Source organism: Mugil cephalus, chromosome 1 (assembly GCF_022458985.1).
Source record: "Mugil cephalus isolate CIBA_MC_2020 chromosome 1, CIBA_Mcephalus_1.1, whole genome shotgun sequence".
Lineage (NCBI taxonomy): Eukaryota > Metazoa > Chordata > Actinopteri > Mugiliformes > Mugilidae > Mugil > Mugil cephalus.
The window spans coordinates 14,669,733-14,692,341 of NC_061770.1; the positions used below are offsets into that span (position 1 = coordinate 14,669,733).

General features: G+C 44.7%; 1 protein-coding gene across 1 annotated transcript in view; it reads left to right on the forward strand.

Annotated features, from left to right (window-relative positions):
• Positions 1 to 22,609, forward strand: part of LOC124996733 (ERC protein 2-like) — a 144,526-nt gene that overhangs the window by 73,608 nt on the left and 48,309 nt on the right. Inside the window, exons 14-15 of the mRNA XM_047570018.1 lie at positions 1,226 to 1,378; positions 4,857 to 5,017. Coding sequence (XP_047425974.1) covers positions 1,226 to 1,378; positions 4,857 to 5,017 — 314 coding nt within the window. The remainder of the gene's footprint in view (positions 1 to 1,225; positions 1,379 to 4,856; positions 5,018 to 22,609) is intronic.

Sequence of the window (22,609 nt, forward strand, 5' to 3'; positions counted from 1 at the left end):
TATATATATTTGTTTGTTTGTTTGTTTTTTCCGACACTGTATAGGCTTGCCTGATGATTTCCAACCATTTGAAGTCACTGAATGACAAATATGAACCAGCCATTCCTGTGATGAAATGTCAGTTTAAGAGCGTTCCGTCATTCATCGTTATTCATCACAATTTTAACTGTTAGCTCTACAGAGGGGCCCGCACATCCTTGCTCTCTTGTTTTCACAATGTGCTTCTGACATAACTTCTTGTCACTTGTAGTCCGTACTTTGTCAAATCCATTCGCTTGAAGGGTCTACAAGGAATGAGGAATCCAATCTCACGCTTGAAGTGCACATTTTACAGTGCTCTGCTTTCTGGCATACTGTATTTTATGGTTGATAGCTTGTCTTTCTATCGTGGAACGCTGCCTCGGTTGCAGACAAACTGTTGCTAAAACAGTGCTTACATGATACCCGAAGGCATAACAAAATGTGACTTTAATTCTATTATCCACAACATCTGACATAGAGTTGTTTTTTTTGTTTTGTTTTGTTTTTTCTAATGCAGAGTTTGCTTCAGATTCTGATCTGAGCTGCTTTGCAACAATCAGACTCTCTTTCCTTCTCCACTCGACTGCACGGCTGCTACAATGCTCCCAGGAAAGTGTGAACGTGTGAACTTGAAAGCGAGTCAACGCTGTCTGAATCCGAAGAGTCGGAGAGGGAAAAAAAAACTGAGAGAGAATCAGGGGGTTTATTATTTCTGTCTAGTGTTTTCTTTCTCAGTTCCATCAACTGGTGCGGAGAGGGATCATTTTCTCCCACTCGCCGTAGGTGTCAGAGAGGCCACACACAAACCGTGCATGTAGACGCGCACAGACTTCTCTGCACACCCGCACCCACATATTTGCACACTCACATGGATGACAGCAAATGTTGTAGCGCTTGCAAACTCTGTCCCCATCACTTATCACTCTGGGTGATCTGGCTCTGTCTTGGCTGTGTCTGTTTCTTCTCTCAACACAGAGTTTGTCTGTCTAAAGTCTTTCCTCTGTTTCTATTTTTAATTGATGCAAATGGATCAACAGTTACACCTATTTTTTCAAATTTTATTTTGCAGACACATACCATTACTATTTGATTTTTTTCTTCTTTTTTTGAACAAACTATTCTCAACGAAATATTTTTTTTTCTCCTGGATTTTGTTGTTTTGCTTCCAAACCTCCTCCTCTTAACTCCTCTCACCCCTCCCCAGCTGCCTCTCTCAGCTTCCCAGGATGCCATGCGGGAGACGGCGGAGCGGATCATGGAGCTGGAGAGGGCACTGAGGGAGAGCATGAACACCTCTGCACATAGGGAGTCCCTGTGGGCTCAGGAGGAGGCTGCCCGGGTTCAGGCCCAGAGAGAGGTTTACCTGACTTCACACACACTTATGCAGGACTCCAGACCAGCACACACATGTGTACACACACACACACACACACACACACACACACACAGGTAGCCTCATGCACCTCTACACAGCCCACCTAACCTACATTTTCAACTCATCAGCTGATTCAGGACTAAGAAAACTGTGAGGTACTTAACTACACCCCCATGTGGCCGAGAGTGTAACTGCAGGTAGACGCTGCTTTGCTAATGGGGGATCGCTTACTTGGTCGTTCAGTTACAAAACCTTAAATTCACCTTCGCTTCCTCCGTTACCGCCCCTTTGTCTTGATTTAGATTTTATTCTCTCAACATATGTTTGTTTATTTTTTCCATTGAGAGCGTAATGTAAAACCGAAACAAGAAATTCCAGCAGCCTACTTTTATTTTCTTCTGCTAAGATCTGGCGTTGCATGCTTGAACATTTAAGCATATGTCTGACATATTGTGAGTTCATGTGCATGTAACCAAAATTTATTAACAATGTAAGACGTTGGGCTTTCATTGTTGATGAACTACAGGCTGCCCTTTCGCTCCACGTCTACTATCTATCCGCCTGCCCTTCTTTCTTCTATAAGCGGGTCTAAAAGAACTGCATGTGTGTGCTTTTTGTATCTGTGTGCGAGCGCGTAGGTGTGTCTGCGGTGGGAAAGAGAAACAGGGCGAGGGAGTGCGTTTCCTCTCGGTGTGAGCGTGCATTTGAATGAGAATGACCCCGCATTACTTACGAGTGCCACAAGTAATATGAGAGCGATCGGTGGTTAAAACAAGAACTAACATTTTTAGGCAGAATGGTCGCTGCATTGCTTCAAACACACGTATGCTCCCTCGGAGAACTTTAAAGATGAAGAGAGGAGATTGGTGGACGGAGCGGCGAAGTAAAGCAGGGTCAAACTCAGTTTAGAAAATTCAACGAGAGCCAATGCTAACTTTGGCTTGTTTTTTCCTCCTTTTCGTAATTTCTCCACTTTGCACGCTTGAGTTACGTTCAGCATGGATACTGTGTTTATCAAACAATATTCTGATCCACTGAGAAGTAAGAAAGAGAATTATACTTATGTCTGTGGGAGTTTTTGCACGCAAAGGGGTGGATGATTCAGCGTTGACCCGGGCTTACCCATGTGTAGAAGGATCCGTTCTTAGCTTATGACACGTTAAAACTCGTTGACCCCTAAAGCCATAGTTGACCATTTTTTAAGTCGATCCAGACCCAACACCCAGAGAACACACTGACCTAGCATCCCGGTCACAATGGCGACTTGACGTGAATTAGAATAGATTTTCAGCCACGTTGTCGGGGCAAGTAGAGGTACCCGTTTCACCGAGCGCTCAAGCTACTCAATCACTGGTGCTTGGAAGCTAATATCGCTACACGAAGAGGCAGCGAGTCGGCGTGCCACTACCACGTTAGACAGCAAGCCAGTCGACTGAAGTGTGTGTGGAGGGCATAGAAAGAAGGATAGGTCCTACTGAAACATCACCTGACCCTGGCACCGTTACAGAGCGCCCTGCCAAACTCACATTCTCACATTCCCCCCTTCGCTCCTTGCTAGATTTTCTTCTTTCTTCTCTCCTCTGTCCCAGAGTAATCAGTCTCATGATGTGTAATGCGGTGAAAGTCTTCCATCAGCCTGACCTGCTGAAATGGAGCATGGCTAATGCCCTGGGTCACTTTTCTTCACACCCCCGTAGCCTAAGTCTCTCACTCTGTCTCTTATCTTTCGGGTAAAAAATCGTTTCTGTTCTGCATCCTTTGTCCTGAGTTCTGTACTGTCTGCCTTCTTAAGCCGTCTCACGCAGTTATCTCCACCTTCGCTTTCCCTTTCTCTCCATTCGTGGTCTCGTCTCTCTCCGGCTTCCCCCCTTCTGTGCCGTTTGAACCAGGCCTTTGAACCAGCAACACGACGCAAATGGACAAGAGGGATTTGGCCCTTACCTCTGAGTCCTCAATCAGCTTATCAACTAAAGGGGCTTTGGGCCAGTCTTAGCGAGCCTTAGGCTGACTGGGGGGCTTTGCCTTGAAGTTGAGCTAAATTAGCACGCACAGGCTCACCGCTAAGCTGATTAGGTCCCTAATTTCACTAAAATGCATTGTATTCCTTATTAATGATGTGATTGTGAAGTGAGGGCTAGCCTGGGTGGTGGACTAATGAGGGAGTGGGAGGGGGAAATTTGAGTTGTCAGGCTTGATGGACATGCGCTGGGTGTAAATTGAGTTGTGAGTGTGACCCTTGGCTTTCGAGATGAAAAAAAATTGGCTTCTCATTCATTTAAGCCCAGAATGAGACATCCAACATTAAAATGTGTGATTTCGGACAGTTGGACGTCCTGTTGATTTTGGGTCCGTTGACGGCTGGAAACCGCTGAGGTCAGTTGTTGTTGGCAGGGGCCTTGGGTGTATTTTATTGAAAACAATGCTTTGTTACGTTTCCAGTAACTTACGATGGAGAGTTGTCGATTTTTCCTCCGCCGGGAATCTCTGTATTCCCCCGGTCGCTCTGCCTTCCCTACCCTCTCTTCTCATGCTCCATATGCGATATTCATGAACCGCCAGTGAGCGCATTATCTGACATCTGCGAAACACACCTAGAAAACTGGAGGAGATGGAGAGTGTCCTGAAAATGTGTGAACGATTTGGCCCCTTCATAAAAGAGGCCCATTGCTTTTTTCATGTCCTACCCCATGGAGTGCTTTCCCCCCAATACTGCATTTCTCCTCTTTTTTTCACTTTTCCTTTTCCTTATTCTCTTTGTTCATTTCATGAATTTATAGTGCCACACTCTTACATCACACATTTGCAAATCAACGGGATTAAACGAAGATAAATTCATCTTCTTGTGGTTTTCCATTTACATCATCCGAACACGCCTGCCTAGCACCGCATCCTATTCTGAAGTGCTTGTTGTTAGACAATTAGACACTTCCTGTCTCGGGATAATGACGCCCCGAGGTCACATCCTGTCGATCAGACACTCGGGTTGGACACACAGGCTTTTGCGTGGCTGGAGGGCATATGTGTGTGCAGAGGGAGGAGATGCAGCTCAGAGGGTGAGCATTATCCTCACCTGCTCTAAAGTAGAACCACACTTGAGGGTGAGGTGAAATAAGTGTTGAAAGGTGTGAGAGGAGTGGGGACCCTTGTTTCCAGTACAAGGGTCAGTGAACATATCATTCAGCCAACCTAGGAACTCCGCTAATTTCCACTGCTCTTAGATGACAAGTGTCTATTGATTTTCACGCCGAGGCTGTCACTGCATCTCATCTTTTAACATTCCAGCAAACATACTCTCAAATAGCTATGTACAAGCATGCAGACAAACGGCACTGCGTATCTTCCACATAGACGCGTTTGAATGCGTGTGACTAAGGGTAGAATAGATATTGTGAACATATATTCGAGAACATAGCATTCTGGTATGTTTTCACACTGTCTGTCTGTGTCTCCCCTTAAATAGCTGGAGGAGCTTATGGGAGCTTTAGAGAAGACACGCCAGGAGCTGGACGCCACGAAAATGCGCCTGTCCTCGACTCAGCAGTCCCTCCACGAAAGAGACGGACACCTCAACAGCCTGCGCCAGGAGAGACGCAAACAGCTGGAGGAGATTCTGGAGATGAAGTTAGTGTCACACTCATCTGTCTGTGTGCGTGCACGGCAGGGGTCTTCAACGTTTTTCAGGCCACGGACCCCCAAGCTGATGGAGAGATTGAGTAGGGACCCCCTACCTACTATATGTGTGTATGTGTTCTATGTTAAACTCGGCCTAGTGCTATTTATGAATATACATCATTATTATCATTTTGCATTCAATATTAAGCTATTGAAATGATACACAGGTTCAAATATAATGTTTTTTTAAACTTCAAACCTGTACAACAGTAGGTTGGCCATGCAACTGCTGTGAACATAAATGTAATTTCACCTGGGAACTGAATAGGCTCTCTTTAAATTTGTGGGGGGAAATAAAAAAAAATAAAAAATCAACCAAAAATTTTGCGACCCCCCTGCAGTACCTCCGTGGACACCCTAGGGGTCACGGACCCCCTGTTGAAAACCTATGATATGGTAGGGTATTACACATTCAGGAACCATTTTTGTTAGGGCACACCAGTCTTATTGTAATATATATGTCTATATATATGTGTGTGTGTGTGTGTGTGTGTGTGTGTGTGTGTGTGCGCGTGTGTGCGTGTGTGTGTTGATAACAGCAGTAAGATCGGCACTTAAAAAAAAAATAAACCCCACCAAATGTTTGTGGTCAAAGCTGACAGCTCATAAAAAGGAACCATCAAGGGTTATTTTTTTATCAACACTGGCATGTGTCGTTCAGTGCTTTATAAAAAAAAAAAAAAATTCACGTCAGATTTGTTGCCACAGCACAAAAACCTGTCTCCAATATCGTATGAGACACTTTTATCCGCTCACCTGTTCACATGTGCGTCTGCGCATGAGTGCTGCACAGGCGTTGGCGCTGAGGTGTGCTCTGATGCGGGATCAGCCGTCGTCTGCAGTGTAGCCGCTTTGTGAAAAGTTACATTTATTGAGGGCAGGTGCCGCAAGCCCTTGACAGCAAAAAAAAACCAAAAAAAACGCGTGTCCGGCTTTTTATGCGTCTGCGTGACTGTGTGTGCAAGACAGAGAGGAGTTAGAGGAGCAGGAAGCTCGGTAAAAGCTTGGACCGGGACTCTGCATCTCCATGTGCGAGTGTGTGTCTGTACGCGCGAATGTGTGAGCGAGCTCAGTGATCTGTCAGTGGACCGGCTACATGTGTGTTTGCTTTGAGCGCTCTGATTGAAGGAGCATGGAACCACATATCTGGCTGTCATGTGCCGCAGAGAAATGCCTTTAATGTCAGCCACTCAGTACAGTACAAAGGGGAAGGCTGGCACATATGTATTGAAAACACAACTTTTTAAAATCCATTACGCCTCAAGCCCCTCTGATCACACTAACTCTAAAAGAATGTGCGCATGCAGTTTGTGTGTGTGCATACTTGTGCCTTTTTGCCTGTCTGCACACACACACACACTCCTTATAAACCATCTTCCTGTCCGTTAAAATTTCCGCCATCCAAGCGTTGCCGGAAATATTTATCAGAGGAAGTGTATTACATACGATACCGACACAATCTCTAGGTATGTACAAAATACAAAAATGCGAAGTGACCTGGCATGGGAATGATATTTCTGCTCTTTAGCGGCACTACATTAGTATTATATTACCATTAGAAAGTCGTCTGAGAAGGAAGGTTAGTGTGATGGTTGGCTGGCATAAACAGCAACAAAGTAGATGGGGTTCTTTGGCTTTGTGTGCAAGACTTTGACTTAGTCTACACTGGTAAGAGCTAATGGAGGGGGCACGGAGGGCGTGAGCGCGTGTGTGGTCTGTTGTGCATTGGATTGTGTGTGTGTGTGTGTATATGTGTGTGTGTGTGTGTGTGTGTGACGGGGTTGGAGGCAGGGGTTTGGGGTCACTGATGATGAGGATTAAAGGACTGTTGAATTGCGAGGGCCAAAGCTTCGTGAGACTGACATACATCTGAACAAGCCGCAAAGATACGCTCGCGCAGCCTCGGCGGAGCTCACATATAATCACTCACGTCTGCAGACATGCACGTACTTACACAAACTGTGGCTTTTTTCGCTTTAAAAAGGGGGCCGTGTTCCCACAGCGCAGCCCCGGTCCAAGTTAGCGCGGGGTAAAGCTAAACAGGAAAGATAGGGCAGAGAAAGGGAGGCAACAAGAAAGGGAGAGGGAATGCGGGGGGAAAAAAAAAATAAAAAAATAAAAAATACAAGAGCGAGGGCAGGATGGAAGAGAAGGGCCCACGCTAACTGAAGTATTTCAAATCTTAGAAATCATGAGAGAAGTTTGATTGCATGCCAGGTTTCTCCGTCTCTCGCGCGGTAATGTGGCATTTGTCAAGAAGACCAGCTGAAGCAAACCATGTGAGGCATGTTCCCCAGTGAATCGGGGGGAGCTTTCAGTGTGTGTGTATACGCCAGAGGGAGGGAGAGAACTCTTGGCTTTTCAACACTGTTAATGAAAGAGACAAGAGGGGAAAAATCATTTTCAATATCCTCTCATTGCATGCTGGGTTTCCTCGCTCTTAATGTGTGTGTGTGTGTGAGGGAGAGAGAGAGAGCATTTTCATATCTGCTTTTTTTTTCTTCTTCTTCTTTTTTTTTTTTTAGATTTCGAGCTGAATGCTTGATGTATAAGGAGCAGTGCGGGTCTCCTCTATCACCCCACACCAGATTGAGTTTCCACCATACTGTACAGTATTCACACACACAGACACAGATGGCCTCCAGAGGAGCTAGTCATTAAACGAGTCCAGGGTCACAGGGTGTAGGTGTACAATAGAGAAATTATGTGTTTGGACATTTTGAATAGCTTGTCATTGAGATGTTTCCATAGTCTGAATGGGATAATACTGCATGCCACAACACTGCAGTGGCTCACTGAACCCGATCCTCCCGTAGACATTGGGAATGTAGGCGATGTTATCTCTGTTTACATTTACTGATGGAAATGATGATGGAGCAAAGAAAAGGTAGCGGCGGCTTTGAGGGAGGCACATAAAGAGGATCTGAGCTGACAAAGTGGAAATTTTTTTTTTGGAAGCGGAGAAGCGTCGAGCCGAACGCTTCAACGGCGGAGGGGGAATCCTGCAGGCTTTGGGGAAAAGAAGACACTTGTTTTATGCGGCCACTTTACTTGAGTGACGTGTTTTGGCTCGTGGCCTTCGTCGGGGTCATCCCTGTTTTGACCACTTCATTCCTCTTTCCCCATACATTATGGGAGTAGGGTGCAGCCAAGGCAGAAGTCCTCACTCTACAGAAGCCAGAGAAAAGAAAGAGAGAGAGAGCGTGTAGCAAAGATTTAGGGAGGGAATAGTAAATGATGGAGGGAAAAAGGGATGGCAGAGTGAGGGGATGATTGATGGAGGGGGTGATGAATGGAGGACGGGAGGATGAGAATGATGGAGAGAGTGGTGGAAGAAAGAACAGGCGGAAGATGGATTGGAGTTGTGAAGAGTGGGAGGGACCAGAGTCGGGGTTAGCACAAAAGGATCAGAAGAAGGGACACATATTGGTCAGAGTAGAATAAAGAATATTCTTACACCTGTGACAATTTGGATTTCTATGATGTCTGCATAATATAATCTTCAAAACAAATTTATGTGTTTAGCTAAGTAGGGGGAAGAGTGTGTATTTTCAAGGGCACATAATGCGTTGGCTGTTCCAAGATCTACAGATCATCAGTTTTTTCCTAAGTTGCCAAACTGACCTGATGCTGAGTGTTTTATGACATCGCTTAAGTTGTCTGTATTAACCAAAAGTAACCAAAACAACCACTGAATTCTTAATTCTTCAACATGTACATTCACACTTGTTTGCCGAACAGTCGTTTTGTTTTTTTTCATGCCGTTCTACAAAACCAAAGTCAAGCAAAGTATATAAAACTCAATCATGTCTATCGGTTCGTTCAGTCAACTCAAGCCTGGGCATATAAGGCATATACATATGAACTATTCTACACAGTGGAAATGTAATAACCCCTAAAATCTAACCCCAAATTAGGCTCTGTCCACGATGTGTTCATATATCCATCTGTTGGCTAGTTACAGTAACTCAGGGCATAATGAAGCTTAGAGCAGTAGCGACATTATGACTTTCAAATCCCCGTCGTAGACATCCTGTCTGCAGAGCGCCATCACCATGGTTACGCTGACTAAACACACAGAGAGACCAGCTGTACTGGCAAGGTCATGTCCTCGCTCACTGATCTCTCTTAGGAGCCTAGACACACACACACACACACACACGCCCTCGCAAACCCCAAAAAACTCACACACAGGTTAAACTATACAGCATGCGCGTGCTCGGATTATGAGATGTAGTGTAAACGCACGGTGTCGGCGCGATCTGTGTGCGGGAACTAAGAGCGGAAGCACGCGCGGGCGCGCGGCCACAAGCGAGCACCGTATGGCGTTACAGTGCCATTGTTGTGATAGGTAATGATGAGACATGGCGGGTTCAGTGCGGCATGTGAATGGGATTCTCTGTGCTGCGGTGATGAGGAGGGGCTGACCACACATCGCCTTCCTCTCCACTCCGGCAAGTTTGTGTGTGTGTCCCCTCGTGGGAACTTCGGGCCATTCATCATGTCTGTCTGTGCTCCCGTGCCCTCTGACACGCGTGTTTACCTTCGACATATGTGTCAGCTGTTGAGCCCATAGGTGTATTATTATACCAAGGCCTAGGCAGGCTCCACCCCTCCGCTCCTCCTCCTCCTCCTTCTCCTCCTCCTCCTCCTCCTCCTCCTCCTCCTGCTTTGAGGTTCGTCAATGGAGGACTTCATCGCATGCAAAGTCCCTGCCTTCAAGTCCCTCTTAAATACACTACAGAAATTAGACACTTCTACCTGGTCCCACACAGTGAGCAGCAAGGGCAGAAAAAAGAAAAAGAAAAAGTCCAGAAATTACATTTACATTCAGTGTTTGAATTGAATTAAAGCAATTCTGTGTTACTAAAATTAAATCAAAATTTCTGGACCGTTTTATTTTTCCAAAACCATGTTATTCTTTTGGACTGCAGTCTGCGCGCGTCATGTCTTGAACTCCCTTCTCCCGGGGTTTTGGCAGTTCCAGCGTCAATTATGGTTATTTTTTATCACCACTTATTTTATTGGCACTTACAGTCGCATAGTATGTTTGGCAAGCACGGCTCCGTGGAGTTGATATGAATTGGAAGTCCACACCGTACACGCTAGAGTATGTATGGCCCAGCTTGGTTGCTCTTGTAGCACTGTTGTAGGATTTGTGAAGCATGAAGTGGCAGGCCGACGCAGATTGATTCCTGAAGTCTCGGCTAAAGTCAGTGTACGGGTGAGGCCAGAGCTGTCTTGTAAAGTTGAACTGTTAAATACGTTGAAGCTGGGAAGACGGTGGTCGGGTATAGGGATAATAGTGCACGTACACTATGTGTGTTTTGTCAGACTGAGATGGAAGAGTCTTTCCAGAGACAGAAAGTTTTTTGGGTTTTTTTTGTTTTTTAATGTGATGAAAGACATAGTGAAGGTAGGTCGATTGTGACACACAAACACAAAAGGAATGCACTGATTGACAGCTGAAGAAGAACTCCACCGAGGAGGACGTGGAAATATAGTGCATGTGGAAACTGCTTTTACCTTCGCACTGCGCCCTACTTCTCCCTAGAGGAAAATCGCTCTTTAATTGTCTCTTCTGACGTTTGCTACATCACTCCTGTAACACTGACCCCCTTAACTACCTCTGAGGATTAAATGCTCTCCCGCCTCTCTCTCTTTTTTTTTCTTTTTTCCTTTTTGTCTGTTTTCCTCTTGTTCTATCTCTGGACGGATGGAAGAAGGCCTGGAATTTATCACACATACCTAATAATTACTATCACAGGAAATGGTGCTGAGGAAGTCGGTGCACTAGCCCTGCTAATTAGTGTCGCAAACGCACATGCACAGACACACACACAGACACACACACAACTTATTAGGGTCATTTGGCTGTTGTAGCTGTAGAACTCTCGGGAAAAGCCCTCTCTGATTGGCCTTCGGGGACACCCCCAAGTTTACCCGGTTGTATAAATCTCAGGACTAATTGATTGCAAGTCCCTGTGTGTGTGTGTGTGTGATTGTGTGTGTGTGCAAGAGTGGGCAATTGATTAGGTGGGTCGTGCAGCCATAAAGAGGCAGCCCAGGACACACAGGACCCAGAGGTGACTAGTGACGGCCTCCCGAATGACAGTTTTGCCCTCGGGGTCACGAGAGGAATGACGAGAGGGAAGGGCAGGAGGGAGGGAGGGAGGAAGTGCAGATAGATATGCCCACGAGTTAAATGAATTTAAATTTAGATAGATACACAAATATCCAAATAGGTGGCAGCTGAGATTGAGGGACAGGGGTTAACTGGAACTGCAAAGAGAATGTGCAGTGATTTTTTTTTTTTTTAGAAAGAAAGAAAGAAAGAAAGAAAGAAAGAGGGACTGGTTGCTTTAAATGCAGCTGCATGTAATATGTTGTTGGATGTGCTGCGTTGTAAAACAGCCATTAAAACAGTGGCTTAGTGAAATGCCCTCATGGTTTACCATTATGGGCACATGAAATGCTGGTATACCCACACAAGTGAGTCAATGGGGCTTACTGGCATATATTCACACACTGTAAACACCTCCAAGCCTCCGCGGTTGGCACACACACCTGAGCTCCGGCTCCTGTTTTTCTCTTCTGCGGCTTCTCGGGCTGACGTCTGTCTGTCTTTATCAGAGTGTAAACACGTCCCCGTCTTCATCTCGCCGCGTCTGCAGCGCTCTCGCCCTGCAAGCTGCAACATTTGCAGACGGAATTAAATGGTTTCCTCTGTCACAATAGCATATTGCTAAATAATGCCCCAAATGGGTGCGTAGTTTTTCCTGACTTTGCTGGTTTTTATTGGCCGTGCACGTTTTTCGGTTTTGCTGAGATTGTTCCCAGGAGGTTTTAATAGAGAACAATAGCTGCATGGACCACTTCCCAGCACCGGGCTGCTCCAACACTGTACACCAGTCAGTGTGCACCACAGCAAGCCCCTGGCACTTCTGGATTGTGTGCGTGTGTATGTTTGTGTGTGTGTGTGTGTGTGTGTGTGATCTCGGTAATTCAGGGATGTAGACCCAAACTGTAATTATCATTATGTACTTCTCGGCAGAGGTAGGAAACAGCCCAAGCAAGTTTGGATGAGCATGTACATCCTCGCTGATGTTCATTGAATATTATTTTTCTGCAGCCAACAACATGTGAATACATGCATTTGTCTGTGTGTGTTTGTGTGCGCGTGCGTGCGCGTGCGCACACAGGGAGGAATTATTTGAAGAGCATGAGAGCTATTAGCAGTGAAAGATAAGCAGATTGTGCCAGTGGGTATGTGATGATTTTCCCTGCTCTTGTTTTGGCCCAGCTCTTGTTCATTTGGTCTTTGCTAAATGGACACATATTGGAAACATGACTGTTCTCTTGAGGCCAGTGGGCATCCAGAGTCGAGGAGTGGGAAGGAGAGGAGAAATCAAAGTAGGGGAATAGGAAATGAGAGGAGAAGTGCGGAAAGAAAGAAAAAGGAAAATAAAAATAAAAAGAGAAGGTCGTAGCAGTTAAGCTCTCCACTCAGATTTCAATCTCGTAAAAACAAAAACTACATTTGTGCTATTTGTTTGTGGTGAGAAATTACCATTCACAAGCATCACAGACACTGTTAACTTTCACAGCGCTGCTATAAAACGTTTGTCTCAATTTTACAATATCTGAGCTGGAAAAGAAAACAAAGCAGTGCCTGCCGAAAAGAGGAGGAAAAGCAGGAAATAAACACACAAAAACTAAAAACCAAAGTTTATTTGGGGCAAGCGTCACGTCTATTCAGAATGGTAACCACGGTTTAATCCGCGCGGTCCTTCATGTTTGAAGCTAGCATCAATAGGACAGAAGAGGTCTTAATGTGGGCGGACAGACTACGTAGAGACAGGACTGGTCACCACTAAACAAACAACACAAGAATCTTGCAGAGACAAGAATGGCTGGAGGGAATGTGCGCAAAGACAATGGCGTGGCTGTCAGGCCTCACATGAATCATGGAGTACAGACAGTGTGTGTATGTGTGATTGAGAATCTGGGCAAATGTGAATGTCTTGGTATAAATGCATGTTTAGGTCAGTGAAGATCAGAGATTTGTGGCATGTGTGGGTTTATTTTGACGTTCAGTTTTCATGTAAACATTGGTAAAACGTTAACCATGTAAACAAGTGTTCCTAACATTTCTGAGCCCTAAGAAATGGAACGCAGAAAAGGCTCCATTCAGCCTGTACGCAACGTCGTCCGTTGTCGGGCAGAAATAACGGTGCTGTAACAACCATTGGTTGGCCATTAGTCATAGTTTCTGACGTTTGTGCAAATACCAAAGAACTCAAAGTCCTAAAAAAGGATTAAAAGCCGTGACTCAAAAGTGCTGTACATTGATTACTGCTGTACTTTCTTTCAATGTTTCTGGGATATTTAGGTCAATAGGTAAAAGAGTTTTCATCTTTAGATAAAGGACAAAAGTACCAGATCAGCAGTGTGCAGGATTTCCGGGTACATTAACCTAAAAATGGAAGACACAGTGCCTCAAGTATCTTCTTTTGAGAGTTTGTTTGACTTTAGTGTCCACATGCTTTTATATTTCTGTCATCTCTGTCTGCATTCATGTATTGAATTCCTGATGACGGCATTTGATGAGCAGCCCAACTTGCGAATAACAATATGTGGCATGCCTAGCTAAGGCTCTGACTGACTATGCCTTGCTCATGTAAAGAAACAGATAAAAAAATTAGCACAAAAGCAGCCTTCAGTGTTTTTAAAGGGCTAATACCCACTAACACCATTTAAACAGGTGTACTTTAATGCGTGCATCTTAAACATACACAGCGGTCACACATGATGTGATTTCAATTTGAAATCAAAAAAGAAACAACAAAAGTGAAATCTTGTTTTTTCTTGTGCACTCCTTGTGCTCACAGCAACATGCACTGACGTATCTGACATTGCCCTGATCCATACTAGCCACAGGTCACCGGGTTCAGCGTTCACCAAAATCAAATGTGTGTGTTTGGCCTTGGGTTACACACTCGATTGAATTAGAGAAATGGCGTACACGCGCACAGCGGCTCAGTTACTCGCACGCACGCACACACACACAAGGACACAGATCTCTATTAAGTTAAAAAAAAAAAAAAGAGAGTTGAGTGTCTTCTTCCATCGGAGGGCTTTTATGTGATAAGATCGGCTCAGGGTGCTCTCCTATGCAGGATTCCTGAGCACATCAAACAACAGTAAACCACATCACACAGACAGGAAGAGCTCGGCTCCATTAGCCAGCCCATAAAGAACATGTGTGTGTGTAACAGGAGAGCTAGGCTAGCCACTACAAAAGGTTTACACGCATAGGACAAACATTGTGAAGTATGCGGTCCCCTGACATACTCAAAGATGAATGCGCATTTTGCTGCAAGTGCAGAGGCATGCCCTCGAGCATGGAACCATTGCTCTGTGTACGCATGGGGCAAGGACTGTGCATATCCACCGCCCAACACACATCATGCACATTGTTCTGGCTGTATCGACATCATCTGAGCATTTTGCATTTTATTCATTCCGGCTTAAGGTAATGGTGTGGTTAAAAAAAAAAAAAAGTGGAGGAGAGGCTGGGCTGGGCAATGGCCTGGTAACTAAGTGACATGAATAACAGGAATTTACGAATCTCTTCATTGGCCAGATGGCAGTCATTAGCTTTATTAGTGCAAAACTGGTACAAACATTCTCCATATACACCCCTTATCCCAACACTCTGGACAACTGCAACGCCGCTCCATCTCTTCACTCTGTCCTCCTGCACTTTTTCGCAGAAAGTGATGTCTGTATTATGAGGTGTGTAGTGACGAAAGGCCAAAGAAACACCCACAAACATCAAGCGAGAGGCAGAAAGACAAAGAGAGAGGAGGAGAGGGGTTGAGGGCCGGAGAGAGAAAGGGGTTGACCCAGATAGAGTTTATGTGTTTTGCTTACACTGATTTGAAACAGATCTTCGCGGTGTCTACTGTCCAAACCACAGGCAGTGAGATATCACCCTCTGCTCAGGTTCCAGAGGATCTAATTCAAACTGAATGTCCATCCGTCTGAGGCTGGCTTTCGCTCTGACAAGAGAATACGTCTTTATCATCTACTGTGCAGAAGCGAGCTGAGAATTAGGATGAGAAATTTTTTAGCGGAATGTTTCAAATTGCATCAAAAGTGCAGCCGGTCAAGCGTGGAGTAGTATTATCATAACGTACATGGAGACAATTTTGTAACAATGACAGGATGAAATGGAGACACAAGGCCCACCCAGCTCTCTGCTAAACCACCCTAATGTGTATTAATCCAAAGGATTAGGCTGCTTGCTAGCATTACAAGCATTCCCGCGCCAGTCAGCAATGTTCTGCCCACTGTGGGTAATGTATAATGCTAGAGATGACATCCACACTAACAGTGTTATGGCTGCTGATGCCACAACAGAGTTGTGCGCAAATGCTGCTGAGACTGATATGTGTGTTTGTGGACGCTGGATGCAAGTTTGAAATGTTTGGTCGAAGTCACTGGTGAATGGCAAGGGGTGAACAGAGGGTGTTCAGAAAGGAGTTATGCACTGTGGCGGACCTAATTGCTTGTGGCTCCTGTTGTGTGTTTGACTTTGTTTGAGCATGTCCAATATAACCAGTCACAGGGGAGCCTCTGCCAGAGCAAACACACACACACAAACACAGGGCTCAACGGTGGGGAAGGCTTTTATGGCGTAGGAGATCTCCGTAACATGACACCTAGGGCAAACACTGAGTAATAAACCAATTGCGGCATATTGTTTAGTTCCTCCTGGCATGGTGTGTTTATCAAACTCGGAGTGTCTCAGTTTCTTAACATCTTCAGTCTCCTGACTCGTCACTTTGGGAGATGCGTTGGCATCCACGGAGACGCATTGGCGAAAATGGCACTCAAGCGGAATAAACATTAAAAAGATTCATTCACATATACTCATACGCGCGTCTGCACGCACATCCCACCGTGGGCATCTTGACGTGACAGTCGTAGTGCGTCTCGTGCCAGTGTTTCTCCAACCTTCCTGGTGACTGACTGCATGACTGCAGATGAAAAAGCCAACGTTTCTTTCTTGCTCGCTAACTTGTATCCCACACATGCTCCTCGTCTCCTTTCAGTGTCTCTGTTCTGTGACGCAGACAGATTCTGCCTGCACCCAGCCCATTCTCATCTCAGAAATACACACTATGTTACCATAATGTTATGTAATAATAGGTCAGGATATAGGTCAGGAAGCTGATATTACTGTATGATCGATAAGTGATTTAAGGTCAAAGGAACAACTAAAGCTGGTCTCGGATTAACGCAGTTATGGGTCACGTTGTCCCAGAATTCACTCCTCCTGACCAAGGTACAGAAGTCCCGGCTGGTTATCTAGTAATACATAGTTTACAGTTCCACTTTTAAATCTCCTGAACTGTTTTCAGATTCCTCAGGCCACCACAATTAATGTCAGACATGTTTGATATTTTGGTTTAAAAATCTTTACAACAGTGTTTTCACAACAGCCAATGAGAAACAAGCCTACAAGGCAATGGAGCACTAAATATTCTAGAGGCTAATGATAGCATCCTCACTGCAGTCCTCACTGCAAATAATTTCAATTTGGTCATTTGATCAGCAGTTGGCAAACATGCTTTCAGGTGCATTACTGCCACCTACTGGACTGGAGTTCAGTTCAGCAAGTTTTTGGACCTAAGTCTTCATTTGGTTTACACCCTCCTCCGCACAAAAACATGTATCATTTTCAAGTTTAGTTGTGCGTGATTGCACAATTAGGAAGGATGTTGAAACTCCTTTGCTTTATGGTCAGCTGTAAAACATGACTAAATATTTTAGAACAGATGTCCCCCTAGGAATCCTTTTCACATTGTCAGAGATGTTAGGTCCGCATTAATGAACTATTTTACTTATAATCAAAAGATTTATTTTGTATGGGTCTGAGAGAGAGAAAAATGCACAGCTGAGAATCTGTTGAGGAACTTATTTAGTTAACGATCCCCATTTCAAATCGACCTTTCAGAATAACAGACTCTACTAACTGCCCGGTGTCCAGCTGTATTTAGTGCAACAACATAGCAAATTTAAATTCCTCTCAAAACTCCTGACCACAGACTGATCACTCAAGAGTCGAGAAGTAGCAAAAGAAATAAAACAACACATACACACACTCCTGTGTGTAACCATAGCCTGCAGATGTACTCAGTGGAAGCCATTGTTAAAATAATTGTGATGTAATCTAACAAGGGAGCTGGCTGGGATGCGTGCGTGTTATCTATCAGGAAATCAGTGAGTCTGTCAGCAGCATCTAACCGCACACTACCACAGGTCTCTTTATTAAAAACCAGACGTATGCTGGAATTCATGCGCAGGTGTGTGGGAGGGCCCGCCGAGCGCACATGACATGATCTGTGTTTGTGCTTGAACGTTGTTCGGTGGATCAGTTTCTGCTTTTTTACGCAAGTTCCGGAGAACAAGAAGACCTCAGACAAAACCTGACGATGATGAAGAGAAACTGGACTCGGGCCATTAAGGCAACTCTAGGGAAGGAGCAGGAAGGTCAGAGAGCGGCCTGACTCTCCGCTGAAGTGATTACAGGGCATACACTTTTGCTGTTTCACGCTCGCATGTGCATTTCTGCGTCCGCACTTGCAGCTTCAGTTTTCATACCCCTATAAAATTCGTAAACTAACACGAACCCCCGTCCTCCCCATACAGGAGCTGCCATTATGACAAGGGCGCAATCTGTTTTTCGGTATGTCTTTTTCACACGAAACATATTCACGGGACTTTAAAAGAAGGGGAATGTCTCCACTGGGGATTCACACCGACTGGCGAACGAGCAAATTCACTGACACAACAGACTCAATGTACCAGAGGCATGATCTGTCTACACCAGCTTCAACGTACAAATTACCCAGATTATAGAGCGGTGTGGGTGTATGTGTCTGTCTGTGTGTGTGAGAGGGACGGTGTGTTCTTGAGTCTACCTGTGTGTCCACTGCGCTCTGATACAAATCGCTGTTTGTCTTTCTGGGACACATGCCTCTAAGTTTATCAGAGTGTGTGTTTTTGCATGTGTGTACTTCCAAATGTGTGTATTCCTGTGTGTACTGACAGGGAAATAATAGTGAGTTCTTTTTTTTTTATCAGAAGGCCAGGTAGTAATCATGTTACTCTTTGATCCCATGATCCTCACTGATCTGTCTAAATATACAGCAGACGTGTCCAGACGTGGCTACAGCTCTTCTAATCAGCACCCTCGCCGAGCCCACTGTGTGTGTGTTTGTGTGTGTGTGTGTGTGTGTGAGGCTTTGTGTCCCCGTCTCTGCCTCTCTTTCATAGTTTCTTTTAATGCATTTCTCCTGCTCCACTCTTTAAAGCACTTTGGCTAATGAAGTCTGCATAAGTGAGTATGTGGTCAGAGAGTGTTTTTGTTGTAAAAAGCATGTGGTTCCTGCTGCCTCAACGCAAAACAGAACCGTTTGAGCTCTTTCTTATTTTTTTTATTTTATTTTTTTTTTTTTGTGCTTACATTTTACCATCCTTCACTAAAAGAAACAAGGTCAGAATCGGAGTATTGCTAAATATTAACAGATGCGTTTGAGTGTGTGTTTTCTTCTCAGTTTATGCCTTTAATCCTTGGTTACACTTGGTCGTGGTTGTAGTAAATGTTTTAATTCTCCACCACCTACCAAAATGTTGTGGCTCACACTGAACTACACACCGGTCAGGCATAACATTATGACCACCTTCCTAATATTGTGCAGGTCTCCCTTGTGCCTCCAAAACAGACTGATCAGAAAACGGAAATGGGACTTCTGAGGGTGTCCGGCAACAGGATCTTGTTAGTGGGGGGGGTCTCAGTGGGTCAGGCTTGTTTCACTGCATCCCACAGATACTTGATCAGTTTGGGATCTGGTGAATTTGGAGGCCAGGCCAACACCTTGCGTTGTTTTTCATATTTTCTGAGTTGTTTTGTGTGTGCTCGTGAATACTGCTTGGGATGACTGCTGCCATCAAGGAGTGTCATTTCTGTGGGTTCGTGGTGCCTGGTCTGGTCTAGGTGGGTGGTACACATCTAAGTAACATCCACATTATTGTCAGGTCCAAAAGTTTCCCAGCAGAAAATTGTCACAATATGATGTTGTTCACTTTTCCTGTCTGTGGTTTTAATGTTGTGGCTGATCTGTGTATGTATTTAATAACTAAAGTTACATTTGAAATCTGGGTCTGTCAGACCTGGTATTAACATGCTTCATGAGTGATTGGACCACAGCTATCTACATGCCACACACCTAGATTCAGTTTCAGGCTCTGATGTGTGTGTGTGTGTTTTTTTTTCTTTTTTATTGACAGAATGACATATACAGGGTACTAATATGCAGTCATTCCATTTGTTAATTCCTGATTAGATTCATTTATTATTTATTTAGCTGACAGCTAAGATTTTAAAAGCCTCTCCCCACTGATGAACAGACACCCCTGCAGTGATATTGTCTTCTTTGGGAATCATTATACTGCTTGTGTGTTCTTTTCTGAATGTGTTCATGTGCACTTTAAGCCAGCTGGTTGTGAACGGATCACTCAGGGTGCATGTTAATACCAGGTCAGAACATGGCTGCGTGATCAAATGTGCGTCTGTTAAAGTGTGACTGAATATTTCATAGATTTACTTCCATTTTCTTTTGCACTGACTGAAGATTAACTCATGTTGCTACCATATAATCAAACTGCTAAACGTCTTTTAATTAAAAAATTAAAAATCTTTAAATTTTTTTTGTTTGATGCAATTAAATAAACCGCGCTCTCTACTGAAGCTAGAGCGCTTTGTAGTCATTGTAATTTTCCATCTTATGCAGCTTTTATAATAGCTGAGCTCATGTGGCCGCGATTGGAAATAACTCTGATTGGCTGATGGAGTGTGGGGTGAATGTTAGAGTGACCTTGTGTGTCCCTTACACACTGACGGGAAATGGACTAGTCCAAGCTCCAAGGAAAGCTATAATTCCAAGAGCGATACAGGCCAAAGGCGCGTACACACATCTCCATCTCTATCACGCGCCGCGCATCCGCGCACACTCGGCTCGCTCTGAGTGAAGTCCTAGCTGCGCAGTAGTAACCACATTAATTGGGTTGGGTAATTGTCTGGCAAAGCATTGTGGGAAACAGTCCATACAACTCAGTCCCTTCACCTCAAACCACTTTTTAAACACGGGCCCATCGTCATAACAGCGCTATCCAGAAAATTGCTGAACATGTGTGCATATGTGTGCGCATTAGGGTGCATGTGTGTTGTTCTGTGATTCCCCTCTATGTGTGTGTGTGTGTGTGTCTGTCTGTATTGCTCCTTTAAGGGAAGTGAGTGCGGTGGCCTCCCATTCCACCGCATGTCGGCTGTGGTTCAGCTGTGGTCCACCGCCAGGCCCTGCATTTGGAACACAGAGAAAATACACCAGGGGTACTCGCTCCCACTGTTTTCTGGACCCATCTTTCATCGGTTTGTGTGTACATGTGTATTTTGGGTGCAGGTCTGTGTGTGTGTGTGTGTGTGTGTGTGTGTGTGTGTGTGTGTGTGTGTGTGTGTGCGCGCGTGTTATAGTGCGCCACTGTGTACTGTGTACTGTACTCTCTGCCCCTGATATTTTAAGGTCTTTTGGCCCCACGTCATGAGTGTGCGCTGTATTTCCAGGCTGCAGTTAGATGACCGGAGTGAGAGAACCCATGAGGAGGACAGGAAAACGCAGGAGGAATGAGGAGAGAGGAAAGCAAGGCGGGTAATTGAAGGGTTCAGGGTAATACTTAGGCCAAGGATGGCTGTTTCAACGTGTTTGCATAACCTCCTTGAACTTAATATTTAGCCCCACTTTGGAGTGAGTATAGGGCACAACAGAGCCAAATAGAGAATGATAGAGGGAAAGAGATGGCGAATGATAGAGAGGCCCAAGTCCAAGGCGGAGGTGATGCCATTCTTTCTCTCCTCTGATGAGTCGCTCCCCTCTTTGATTAGCGAAAGAAAGGGAGGAGAGAAGGAGGGAAGGAATGGGGACGGAGGGAGAAAAGACGGCAGACTGTGGAAGCTTTCCTGTCCAAGAGCCTGTGATGAACTGTTTGACAGAGGGTTATTGTAACACAGTGGAACACACAAGGCAATAAAAATCGCATTTTAAATGACGTAGCGCAGAAGCTGTCCTCTTGGTATTTTCAGTTTACATTACTGACAGTTTAGAGTTGTGGCTTTACTGTAGCTCCCCTCACCTCAGAGCAGAAAGAAGGGAGAGAGAGAGAGAGGGAACTAATTACTGTATCCTCCCTGTTCGTGCTGAATATCAGATCAGATTTTCTTATTATTACTTCACAAAGGAATACCACTAAAGTGAACAAAGGACGATCCACAAAGAATTTACAGTAGTTCTAATAATTAACTTTCGTTGCTTCACATTTAGGGATTTTTAGCTTTGGATAGTGAAGGGTTAGACACACAAATAAAAGCATGTAACAATGTCATTTTAGGATTTAGGATGTAATTTTTTAAACTAATTTATTACTTAATAAAAAAAAATTAATAAAAAAAATATATATGTTCAGTTTTGTATTAAAATGCTTTTATTACACCTAATCCGACCTCAAGTAAAAAAAATCCTTTCCGTTGCTGTATATTGCAGAGTTTCATCTTTTGATGTTAAAAAAATGCAGAGGGGGCATAACTCATCAGTGTTTATATTGAGGCCTTAGTCCTCTTTCTTAACACTATGCATATGTGTGTATGTTTCTCCCTCGATCCCTCTCTCCCTTCATCCATCCCCCCTCGTCTGTGTGTGTGTGTGTGTGTGTGCTCTTACAGTAGTGTGACTGGAGCTGTGTTACTCATTCTTTGACCCTCACCTCTCTCTCAGATGACAGGGAGCTTTAAACAACCCAGCTGCTGTATGGATGTGTGTCTGTACTTGTGTCTGACTGCGAGGCAGGGGAGCCTTTACACGTGTGTGGTACAGTGCAGCCCCCTGTCTTGTTCTTTGTGCCTTGGGGAGACACTGTCAGTCAGCTGAACAACAATAAAGACGGAAAACAAACCTCCCCTTTAAGAGAATAGAAATCCCTGCTTTGCTATTGGTAGGATCTCAGGAGGTTTAGGTTTGGAGCTTGCCTTACTGGTCGAGGCTGCGTCGGCAGGCATGGTGCCAGACCACTCTGGTAGATTGGCAGAGGCTTTCACTAATCTGATATGGATTGTGTTTTCTTCTCGATGAGGTTAAACTGCAGTTAAAATAAAAAAAAAAAGGACGCCCACACACGCTCTCAGGCAAACCCGGGCACACATGGATTCACCCAAGGTCATCCAAATGGGAAAAAGATGCCGGTGACATCATAATCATCACTGACACCCCGCTAGGCCTTGTGTATTTATCAGCCCTGTTTTTATAACAACAGGAATCCACCTGACCCCTAGCTGATCCCCAGATGGTGATGTAATGAAGTTGGAACAGAAACAGGACTCGTAATGCCACTACTGTCAGCATGCTGTGCATGCTTATAGGA